At 41.7% G+C, this 12,514-nt stretch overlaps 1 protein-coding gene across 1 annotated transcript in view; it reads left to right on the top strand.

The window, feature by feature from the left end:
• Positions 1 to 1,117: 1,117 nt before the first annotated feature.
• Positions 1,118 to 12,514, top strand: part of sash1b (SAM and SH3 domain containing 1b) — a 38,821-nt gene continuing 27,424 nt past the window's right edge. Inside the window, exon 1 of the mRNA XM_034562634.1 lies at positions 1,118 to 1,940. Within this exon, the coding sequence (XP_034418525.1) occupies positions 1,464 to 1,940 (477 nt within the window). The 5' untranslated portion in view covers positions 1,118 to 1,463. The remainder of the gene's footprint in view (positions 1,941 to 12,514) is intronic.

Here is a 12,514-nt window from a genome sequence, read left to right as displayed (position 1 = left end):
CTTTACTTATTCTTATATGGAAATGATTTTCATTTTTCAAATAGTCCTAACGTTTTCTGACAACTCAAATTGTGGAATATAAAAGACGACTTGATTTGAGCTTGTAATGTTATGGTATTTTTCTAGTGTTTTCCTTTTACTTTAAAGTAAGTAATTTACTTTAAAGATGTACCTATACATTGTTAGATCAAACGCTTTAACAAAAACAATATTGGAGTCATTCCATTGTTAATTTATTGTCAATATTTGGCCACTTTTTTCTAATACTACTGTATGTCACACTTGTATAAGTATATCTTAACCTTGAATTATAGAACAGATCCAACAGTTAAAAAAAAAAAAAAAAATCCCAAAAATGTATTTTGAAACTGAATTTGGGGGTAAAATGTTTTACTTACTAACAAATATCATGGCATCTTGGGTTTGAGGAATTAAGCACCGTTTTTATACGTGGTTTAAGTATTGATTTTATGTATATTTTTTAATTCTAATTATAGTGTATTCACGAGTCCTACATTTCCCAGAATCCCCTGCAGGTGGCGGTCATACTCACTGAACTCCCGTCGTCCAACAGGGTAAAAAAAAAAAAAAACTCCAGCAGCGACTGAAGCCGAGGCAGAGCAGCATCTTCCTCGCGCAGCGGCGGTTGGAGCGCAGGGACCCCGAAGTTGTCCACGGAGAGCACGGCTACGGGCACAACGTGAGTCCCGGGCACGAGCCCTCTGAAAGTACGGCTGCGTTATTTTCTACGAGCGGTTTTCACGGGAGTCGCGTCAACCGTTTTAACCGTTAGTTTGTTTGTTTTTTCGCTCCGGAGGTTTTTTTTTTTTTTTTTTTTTTGACGGTTTCCCCAGAGAGCGCGTCTTCGCTGCCCCGTGAAACCGTCGCGGTGAATGGGACAAAGAGGATGGACGCAGCCTGAGGAGACGCCACCTTGGCTTCACGGGAGTGGGGTCAACTCCGGTTTTTATTTCCCCCCCCCCCCCTCCCCCCCCCCCCACTCAACCGGCTAACTTTAAAAGAACCGTCGACGACGGAAAGTACATTTATTTAGTTTAGCTCAAAACGTCCTTCAACTCACCGTGAAGATGTGCTTCTTTTCACCGGTCGAGGAGGTTAAAGTCGTCCGTCGGACTCTTGTAGCTTGAGGACTAAGAGCCGTCTTAACTTCCACACGCCTCCGAGAGATGTCAAAGGTCAAGAGCTTCTGAGGTTTCGCTCAAGAGAAGTTCATCAGGTTTCAGGGAGCCAGGGTCGGACATGTTGAGGGTCTTCTGACATGCAGCCTGCTCCCCTGCTGGCTCCAGCTGTGCAGTCACAGTGGCCTCAACTCATAGATGCGTTTCATTTGGAGAAGTGAACTTTTGGACTCAATCACCTGCTCTGGTGGTCGCCACCTGGTGTGACTGGAGAGCACGATGTGCGCTTAAGTCGGGCCTCCTCGAAACCAGTTTTTTATTAAGATGAGCCAAGGTCCAAACCTCGTCCTGGAGTGGCTGTGTAAGCTCCATCTGGCCCAGTACGTGGAGTCCTTCATCGACAACGGGTACGATGATTTAGAGGTTTGTAAACAGATTGGGGAGCCAGACCTCGACGCCATAGGCGTCCAAATCCAGTACCACAGACACCGGCTGCTCACAGCGGTGCACAAGCTAAAATATGAGGACGAAAGTAAAGCACCTGGCTACTATTTTACCTTGGAGCCCCTGGATCCCTCCACTTGCAACCGTTCTTTACACTCAAACAGAGAAGAGGACCTCAGGACGTTGAGGTCACGGACCACAGGACTACACGAGGCCTCCTGTCCCGGAAACCACAACCCGAGATTCACAGATTGTAATGATTTTGTGACTTATCCCAAACTGAAGCTCAAGGTGCTGTTAAGGGATAAGCTTGCAAAAGATGGAATCAACCTGGGAGAAGCACCGTACACGTATAAGGTAGGTAATTTAAATATAACATGTTTTAATCAATTAGACTATGTTAAATGCTGGCTCTTCACGCGCCGTCTCCTGGAATATAATACAGTTGCTTTTGTTGTGTTTGTGATGAAGAGGGCGACACATGTCTTTGATGGTGCTGACGTCCAATGGTCCTTTCGTATCGCTCCAAGGATGCTTTGGTCTCTGTGGCAAAAGATCTACTAGGATTCAGTGTCGTGCGGTTCAATTTCACTTCCTCCTTAATCAAAACGTTGTCACACAAGTGCATTTAATCACAATTAAACTCATTCATGTAAAGATGTGAGGGCCTCTAATCGATTTTGGGTTTTTTAATTGCAGTGTTTTTTTTTTTGCTGAGTGAGTGGCTTTTTGATTTATAGGCAAAAGTTAGACGACTTGGATACGTTTAATTACATTTACCGCATTGCGACGGTCCGATCGGTACATATAATTCCCAGAATGCAAACAATTTAACTTTAGCAGAGAAAGGACTTGAACTTTGGGTTCAGACCTTTTGCTTAAAGGCGATAGCACGTTTCACAGTTACAAAAGATGCTGTCCACAGTGACACAGAATATAAGCGTATAAAATAAAAAAAAATTCTAAATCAATAGCATCAAGGAGTTTTCAGCAGATCCCTGGTTTTGGATGATTACATGGTGAGCATGGTAGTGATGGCATAATGAGTAACAAGAGAGATAAATATAAATGACCTCCATTCTTTACTCAAAACACGAGATGCCAAGAGGCTGCTTTGCATTCTGGTCTATTGAGGCCACTTTTCACTGCGTAATTAGCCCGCTAACTCTGCCTTTCGACTCGTGGATTTCTCAAGAGTGCCGTTTTGATTGTTTTTTTTTAAGTTGATGCAAAAGTGAGTCGAGAAAGAAGCCGTCGAGCTTCCACTTCCACGAAAACCCCAAAGACCGGTGGACCAGGTCGTCCGTTGGTTGTTAGCGTAGCGACACTAATCTCGTTGGATTAGTGTGCGAGTGAATAAAATGGCCCAGCTTGGAGCAAAACATAAGCCTTTTGCTTTACAGTTGGCTAACAACAGCGACTTCTGTAGGCAGAGGTCAGTCGGGCCAATGGATCAGTTTGACTTTATGACGGATGTCACGTTTACCGGCAGCACGTCCATTTTATTCCTGGGGATCTTCTCTGTTCTGTGTGGACCGCACTGGCTGTTAGTTAGTTCATTGCAGATGATACGTTTCCTTCTTTTGCCTCCACCAAATCCATGCAGTCCATAAAACACTGAGCGACTCGTCTGAGACCAGCCACACGACAAGACAAGAGTTTGCACGTTTTGGCTTATTTTCAACAATCTGTCACTGAGGCAGGGCGTGATTGACAGACATTCTAGATTTGACAATACCGGACCAGACAACACAAGGCACACTGGTGAATCGGTTCCAGACGTATTTGTCTGTTGACATAAATTCCTGCTCAGCAGCACTGTTGGGCCCCGGGAAATCTTTACACTTTCAGATCTAAGGCTCACCGTTTTTTTTATTTTTATTCTCAGCAATGGTGCCGAGCCGAGAGAGAACCTCCTCCTTTTTTAATGCACATTTCTCCTCGTCTTGGTTCTGTCTTTCCTCAGCAGATTCAAACTTTACAATGCCACTCATCAACAATGAATGAATGCGGTCCGGCGAGCTTTCCCATTTGTTTGAGCTGAGGATATTGAATCTGCTTTGCTACAGAGCCCCTTTTTACATTATGCCTTCCTACTGTGCCGTCTTTTGTGCCCATATAGTAAAATTGCACAGATTCCGACGCATTCTCATTTCATTCTAATAAAGGCGGTCTAATTGGGAAAAGTGTATTTCAGCTCTCTGTTTTGCCGTTAGCTTTTAAAATAGTTGCACTGTACCAACACTATACTGGTGTTCTGGCCAGTTTCACAGCTACTTCATGAAAGATTCAGAGGCTGTAAACTACTAAGTGCAAAGTCCCTTTGTGATTCACATCCAACCTCTTTTTTTTTTTTGGTGTTACAGTAAATATTGGCACAGTTAGATTCATCAAGAGAAGTGTGTTGAATTATTTTGACATAAAAGCACCCCCAGCTCTGGAGTCATACTGAGGTTTTAAGTTCATTTGCAGGGCAAAACCTATGAAATGTTACTTTTTATAGTGCTGAGATTTTACAGTCGTGAACATGATAGCAGCTATGTATACACTCTGCTAGTTACAATGATGGAGCCTCTACAATTGACCGCCATTAGTGTATAATTTATGTTTAACTTTAGTTCTCCAGACCTGTGTGGTTAACGTTTCGAGCATTATGCCGTCCTGCTACATTTCAGTAAGAAGTAGGCCAACCTTTTTGGCTCATTAAACTTTACCCAGTGGATCCCCCTCCGTACAAATGAGACGTGCATGATCATTAAATGTGCTAACTGTGTGGATATCAGTTTAATTTGGAGCAGCTCTTCAAGGAAGAGTTGATTTTAAAACGCTTGAAAGGTGAAACTGGTTGACTCGTTTGAGATGACAGCAGTTTGGGGTTCATCAGATTTAGTCAATTCAGAATGCAGGTATGTAGGCCAGCACGGCCCAGTTCCTCCCCATAAATAGCATACCGCAGCTTCAGGCGAAGTCTGGCTCTACCAGACATTTTTTTGCTTAAATTTCTTTCTTTAAAATTCTTTGCTTAAATTTGTGCAGAGCTGGACCAAATATCAGCACGGTATGATAAGAATATGATATCAATATTGAGATTTTCAAATGGATATTGTCTGTTATTGCGATATAATTCACAATACAATTCGTTGTATTTTTTTGTTCTTATTGGCTGAAAAAACAATTCAATACCAAAAGGATAAGTGTCCATACCTGACATTAGTAGATTCAGTTATAGGATGTTTCTATGCTGCAGCCTCTCTTCTTTAGATAATATAGATATTTATTTACTTACTTAGTATTCAGTTGTTAACTTCACCAAGAGTGCGTTAACAAGCTTTCTAGACATGCATCACATGATCAGCCTTTTCATTTGAAAGCAAAGCATACATGTAATTGTCCATCACGCACACAGACCCCGTTGGGAAGGATTCCTTTCATGGCCGTCTTAACAACGGGCTTCAAATCCCACCGAAGGCCTCATTGCAGAGGCGGGGGCCTGAAAAACTTCCTCAGATTGGGGAGCAACTCTCAGAAGATTACCCTGTGACCCTTGGAGGACAAGCAAAAACCAGCAGGCCGCTTTTTGACAGGAGAAAAGCCCGTCTGAAAAGATCCTGGCCAAATTCGAGCTCTGCAGCAGCTGACGGCTGTCTCTACCTTTTTTTTTTTGTCACAAAAGAAAAGGAGACTGAATAGAACTGTTTTTACTGAACCAAGTTGGTTTTAAAACACCAGCGCTGCTTTTACTTTAAGGACTTCTGCAACATTGTGGAGCATCTGTCAATAAATGACAGAAGGGTGATTTTTAAAAATCAATCAGTTGTTGTTGTTTTTTTCTGTTTCCTTCAGTGCTTCATGCACATCACTCTTAAAACCAGGCTTGGGTGAGCAGTTCGTTAGCATTGTTGCCTCACGGCAACAAGTTCCTGGGTTTGAGGTCACACAGACCTTTTCTGTGTGGAGTTGTTTTTCCTGTCCTTACATCAATCTCTCTTTTTCTTGGTGTTTCAGTTTCTTCCCACATTTCAAGGACAACACGGTGAACTCATGAGCAATATCACATGGGGTTCCACTGACCCCATCCACTGACATCAGTTGGTGCCTCATATATATATATATATATATATATATATATATATATATATATATATATATATATATAAATAAAATGTCACACGTGGTAGTGTGTGAACTATCCTTTTGCAACTGTCCTTTCCGATCATGTTGTGTTATTGTAGGGAATGCCTACTCATGGCCTTTATTCATGTTATGCCAGTATAGATTAAGGGAAACCACTGGACCATTCCAGGGATATTGATGGATTATAGCGTTGATGGTGCTGAGGGGAGGGGGGGGGGGGGTTGAAACATATTGCATAGAGCACTCAAAAGCTTAACATGCCATGAACATGCTTGTCTCTTTATAGTTTGAGATTCGATTAATTCCTGTCCGGCTTGTTACTCGTGCAGTAGTCTGTTCCTCGGCACATATTGAGCCCACTGGCGAGTGACTGCAGAGATGGACACGATGTTAAAATCGGGAATGCTTTGCTATGTATAATGTAAACCGCTATGTTAAACAGAGCATAAATCACTGACCTATATTTATGAATTTAAGATTAGAGTTGTCTGGTTTTGGTGGGCTGGAGGTTCAAGACGGATGTAGATAGAAGCTCATTGTATTGTGTTTATCCCTCCTAGTTCATTTTCATTTCAAATGGCCCTTTCGCCTTGTGTTGCCTTCAAGGGGAAATTATTCATAAGAGCATCTGGGGGGGCTTTTGTCCAAAGGAACCAAGAGGAGTGCATCACCCACTTATGTCCGGCACCACTTTCATCCTGAATTTGGACTTAACAATACGTTAGCTCAAGTACAGAGGGTTTTCTTTTTCAGTTTCTATTTTTTTTTTTGTAAAGTATTTTGTATTCACATTTCCCTTAAGCACCCCTAGCTATTGAAACAGCTGCTACCTCTCTGCTGCTTCAGCTATTGTATTACAATGCTAAGCAGGTCTTTGAAACTACGTGGAGCTCTCTGAATATAAATCACTGAGCGGTAGTCTTTTGTTTTGTGGCAAACGCACGCTAGAGGCAGTTGAATTGAGTGAGGAAGTTTGATTTACGTCTGTATTGGAGCGAGCACCTGCGCTGGGAGCTTCAGGCTGTTGCTGGTATTAGGAGTGTTTTTTTAAGGTGTGGTCAGTTTGATTGGTTTGTACGAGTTAAGATATAAACTTCTGTTTACTCTATTACATTGACATGTCATGCACTGCTTAACCACAGCGTTCTAAACATTCAACAGCAGCAAACAACAATTTTCCGTGTAAAGATCTCCTGAAGTAAAGTCTCCCTGAGCAGAGGTGTAAGTCGCTCTCCCTCCGTGTGTGTGTTGTCATCCGAGCGTCACCCGGGCTTTTTGCTGACATCGCCGGGGCCAACCGCGCATGCTTTTTTTTTTTTTTTGCCACACTGGTCAGCTCGCAGCCGCCTCTCTGCACCGCTCTCATGCGACGTGTACACAGCCGATTACACCATTCTGACCAGGCAAACGTTGTCACGGAACAGCACCCGGCCTCCAGTTCGCCCTCCATGTAAACACTGTGAAGTCCATCAGCACTGCGGCCCGCACGGTTGGCATCGTTAGCTGTGAACCCCGCCGGCTTGCAGTCGACATGTTGGAAGCCGTTGAGAGGCAATGAAAATGCTCCCGTTCTCAAATCTTCCATCTTTAAGTGGTCCTTTTTTTTGTTGATGCATTTGTGGACGTCACCTATTTTTGTCTTTTAAAGCTGCTTTGGAGACTTTTTTTATGCTTCCGTGCAGCAGCTTTGCCTTCAATCTGCCATTGATTTGCGTTTTATAAAGAGTCTCCTTGGCCCTAACCCTTCGGTGTTGTGTCAACACCAGGCTCTTGGAGGTCCTTTGAGCCACACTACGTTGACCTTGATCACATGCCATGACAAGGGACTAAACATGCCCCCCGGGCTATTTTTACTGCATGTGCAAGATGGGCCATTTCAGCAGGGTTAGCAAGTATTTTCAGTCAGTCAAGCAGACGAACTTTGGTTGCTAGATTCTCTTTCAAAGAGAGGCACCGTTACTCTAATGCAGTTATGTTTCTTTTATTTATTCATGCATGATTGGTACATTGTAAAGGATTTATGTAATTCTTATCGGTTTCAGACCTAAGGGGTTTAGTTACAGTAAACAGCTTTTTATTTTATACAAGTCAATTCATTCATATACTGTTTAGTAATTCATCTACACTATTGTAATTCAAAAATAATTTCTTTTATTCAGTTTGTTGGTAAAAGTATATATTACTGAGAGGACTTGTATAACATTTAATTAATTATTTAATTAATTAAAGATAGCAAATGCTTCTACTTACTAAAGGTTTTGTAAAGATTAATGCCCTCAGGACAACTACAGTAATCCTTCATGACTTGTTTGAAACATTAAAACACATTTTATGCGACAAAAAAGGGATTTCTTTTAATTCATCATTAGAGATCCAATCTATTAGCCCGTTATTCCTTTTAATATATACTGTAGGTCATGTATGGATTGCAGCTTGTAGTTTGTTTACATGACTCGGTACATTAGTGCTTCCACCGGGCCTGTTTTAATACATTAAGCAAAGGCATTACGGAAAGGATGTGGCGTCGGTTCATTCTGCATGACCAAAACCATCGGAAGACAGAAGGAAAGTCTCCCCAGTATAATGCAGTATTGATTTTGCCTAGTAATTAAGAGATTTCCATTCAAACGCTTTGCGTTCTTCCTCTGATGAGTGTTGCGTAATATCAGTAGCTGCCCTACCCTGTTTTATTAGTCCGAAGAATACCACTGACGGAGACTTTGCATGTGATGTGTTGATGAACAAATTCAAGGATGTACTCTTAGTTGAAATCTAGTGAATTTACAGCTCTTTTCCTTCACCTGTGTCTCTTTGTTCCATGTCCGCCACACAAAACATTAGAAGTTGCGCACAGAGAATTCAAAATGAAAAGGAATGAGAAATTAAAATAAAAACTAGACACGGTAGTGTTTGGACGTGGGCTTTCACTTCAGCCAAGTACTTAACGTCCCGTGACCTCAAACGCTTCTGAATCACGTCCGTCGGGCTGCCGGGAGCCCACTTCGCATCACAGGTTGTCTGGTTCTAGTACTTGAACTATACCGCAGAAGTAGTTTTGTTAGCTACTGTAGCGTCCTTTCAGATTACCTGTGGGACAACACTCCCAGGCACGCAGATTTTCTTTAAAGAAGATTGAGCCGGAACATTTTTACGTGCAGCGTTCTTCTTCGATTTCATGACTCGTGTTTTCGCCTTCTGACTCAGCTTTTGAGCCCTGGCAGTTACAGTGGAGACCAGCGAACTATGGGAAGACCAACCCGGTCACCACATAATAAATCTCACACTTTACCCCACTGCCGATGTCGTGTCAACAGTAGGAAAAGTGTAAGATATCAACAAGCTTTGCAGGTGTACAAAAATATTTGGTCCTTCTCATATTTTGTTTGCAGGCACACACACAACCAGTGCATCTTCTCACCGAAGCGCTGTGTAGAATTTTAATGACGAACCAATCTTAGTAGGTCAGCATGCTTCATCAACGGTTTTCTCTTCACTACTTAATTAATTGTTATAATTGAGCATAAATGTTACATGTTTTATGTAAATACTACCAAACCAGTCCAAGGGGGAGACATTAAGAGAAAGGGTCCATGTGACTTCTGGTTTAATAGAAATTCACGTACACTGCATTATACGTTTATTGCATTTCAAAAAGATATTGTCATGTTGTGTACAGCTTCTCCTTGCAGTTGTACCTATGTTATATGTTATGCTGTGTCATGGTACTGTACTACAATGCGTGCCTCTGCAAATTGCTCCCCGGGGACAAATTAACTGTAATGACTGAAATGCATTTTCAGTACACACATTAGGTTTATTATGAAGCGTTTCTTTATACCCACGCTACTGAACATGTTGTGCAAATGTTTCTGATATGGTCAATATGAAACGTCCGTGTTGTGAGTTCAGTGGCTGAGAGAAAATCTCTTTCCAATCCATCTCTTTTGATGTTTTGGCCCCATTAGTGATTTGGCCCTGAAGGGCCGTGGGATTAGACTGGCATGTAAGCCACTGTTTCATCTTGTGCAATGTGCCATGGCATGACATCCATCCATCCAAGTCAGGGTTGATCTTTTCTGTGCTCTCCGCCTGTGCTTTAGTATCCTGGGATATATATATATATATATATATATATATATCTTGTATTTGCTGCTTGTATTTTGACGAAAATGTGGCGTTAAATCTATTTTTCCGTCCTAAATGTATTAGTTGAGCAGTGATGTGGTGGAATCTGTAGGGTGGGGGGATTGTGTCTCTGCTGGGTCTCCCATTGATAACGGACTCACAGAAGTGATATTCCAGAAGCCTTTTCTAGTGTAAATCCTACTGTGCAGAGGACAGCGGGCATACATACATACACCTTATACACAGTGTGAGGAGCAATCATACATCCATTCTACTTCGCGAGCTTGTCAGCTTCCCCGCAGTCTGCTGCTGCTTCCCTTCGCCGGCAGTCTGCAGTCCAGGGGTTTGTGCCTCGGCCTCCATCCAGCTGTGTGGTATTGGTCGGATCAGTGCAACCTTGGTCTGCCCATGCTGGTGAGCTTTCATATGGTAAACACAGCATTGTGCCTGATCTTTTCATGGAGGCTTTGATGGTTTATATAGGAGAAAAGCCAAGGGTCACACTCCTGCAGTGCATACTGCGAATACTGTATCTTAAGATTATGACCCACTTTCCACCCACTCCTTCTCTCCTCAGTGGCTTCGACCCTCCCCCCTCTTATGAATTTCATATGACAAGTCAACTGACACTATTGCATAGATTCAACCACAACAAACTGTAAACTGAGAAGCATCCCTGGTGAACAATTTGCATTAAAATATATCTATCTAATGTGCTTGATGTCACCCCGTCTGTATACATTATGTATTTACTCCAAGAAAACCAAGTTAAATGAAGCATCTGCAGTGCATTTGTTTTAATTTTCTTTTGGTTCACAGCAGCCTCCTTCTTTTAGTCTCACTGGTTTATTATAAGTTTATGTGAAAGCTATATAGGAAATGTTGTGGCTGCTAGATAATTGTCACTGGCAAGTCAATGAAATGCTTTTTAAAGATTAGGCTAGTTTTTTTTTTTTGTTTTTTTATGTTGAATTTTTTACAACGTCTAGCTAGAAAGTGTTCAGAATCTTTAGATATTTTTTCTAGCCGTTAGTGTGTATTTCTACTTTAAAAAAAATATTGTATTTATTTCTTAGGTGTCTCTTAAATTTGAGTAGAGCAGTTATTACTTTGTACTACACATCTTTTATCCAACCCTCTTCTCTGTATAGACCTATGTAAGAAACCTGAGCCTGCAAAAAAAACAACAGTAATATTCTCAAAGTAGGAAATGTAAGTGATAACCATTAGACTGAGTGCATTAATGCTTATGACAGAAAGTATCAGAAAACACGGACTGCCTGACTTTGCTGTTGGGGAACAACTGATCCACTTCACATATATCGTCTTAACATTTGAGAAACGTATTTCCCCTTCCAACCTCTCTGGGTAACAAGTATGACTATTACATGTATAGCACAGGTACAAAGTTTGACCATGAAGATCTCGACCCCGGTCGGTGCTTGCCAATGCTACGCTATGATTGGCCAGTCTGCGTTCAAGAGGCGGGACTTGGTGAATTGGGATATCTAAATGTCAAAGAATATTTTTAACTGGGGCAGCGGTACCCGAGAACCTCTTTAGTAACTAGTTAAATTGAGGTTAATGCTCAGACGAGTGTTACCGAAAAGTGCTTTTACGTGCCACGTGACACTTTCCAACCGCATTGCTTGTGTGTTTTGTCTCATCTCTGCTACCCCTCATCAAAAATGCATTACTTTTATGTGTTGCCAAATTTTAAAAGGGGGAATTTTGGTAACGGTTTGTACCTTTTCAACAGCGCTGTGCAAATAGTTGAAAGCACACCAAAATTATTTAGATTACTAATCACTTGCATAGTTGTTCGTGGCAAATGAATCTTGAAATACATTATCTAAATTTTGCATCCAGCTTGTCTCCCGTCCTTGTAATGGCGCTCCGAGGACACGGCTGCTGTGCTCTCCGCTGTTGGAAAGGCAGTAAGTAGAAGCCGCCTTTTTGTTTTCTGCAAAGCGGTCCTTGACTTGCACTCTCATGATTTTAAATCAGCCTAACTGTAAAACTGAGTGTTTCCGCAAAATATCATGCAAAAGCAGCATTTCATATCTTGTGTTCATAAGTTTCTTTTGGAAATAAAGTAATTCAGCATGAAAAAAAACATTTGAAAAATACTAATCAACGACCCAAAACAACCAATTAGTTGACTAATCAAATAAGAAGGGTAATCCTAGTTTTGTCACATTATCATAAGCAAAGAGGTCCCATATACCTAAGAACAGAATGTAGGCAGTCAAACACGTGTCTTGTATTGAGAAAGTGAAAAGATATGTTTTATCTTTTGGCCATAATGGACCATCATTCAGGGTTTGGAGCCAGCTTTGAATCGTCTTTGTCTCGTCTTCTCATCAGAGTCATCAAGTGCTTCCACTCTGCATATCTTTTACACCTTATCTGAATACATGTGGCATCTCTTTGAATAATGGATAGCCATGCTTTTCCTGCCTCGGTCACGGAGAGAGGAAGCCTGTTCCTCTTAAAAAAAAAACCTTCTGCGCCTCCTGGGAAAATGCCTACTATGACGTATCCCCAAGGCGAACACCGGGGGTTCAGGGGAAAGTGATAGATCTTTGAGAGTAGGTTTGGTGTTTTGTTATCAACTGAGAGCTGTGGGGCAAACACAATTGTTGCACTGTGTGAAGCTATGCATATCCGAA

Source organism: Cyclopterus lumpus, chromosome 22, assembly GCF_009769545.1.
Source record: "Cyclopterus lumpus isolate fCycLum1 chromosome 22, fCycLum1.pri, whole genome shotgun sequence".
Taxonomy (NCBI): Eukaryota; Metazoa; Chordata; class Actinopteri; order Perciformes; family Cyclopteridae; genus Cyclopterus; species Cyclopterus lumpus.
The sequence above is the reverse complement of the archived record's forward strand: the minus strand, read 5'-3'. Positions and strand labels throughout refer to the sequence as shown.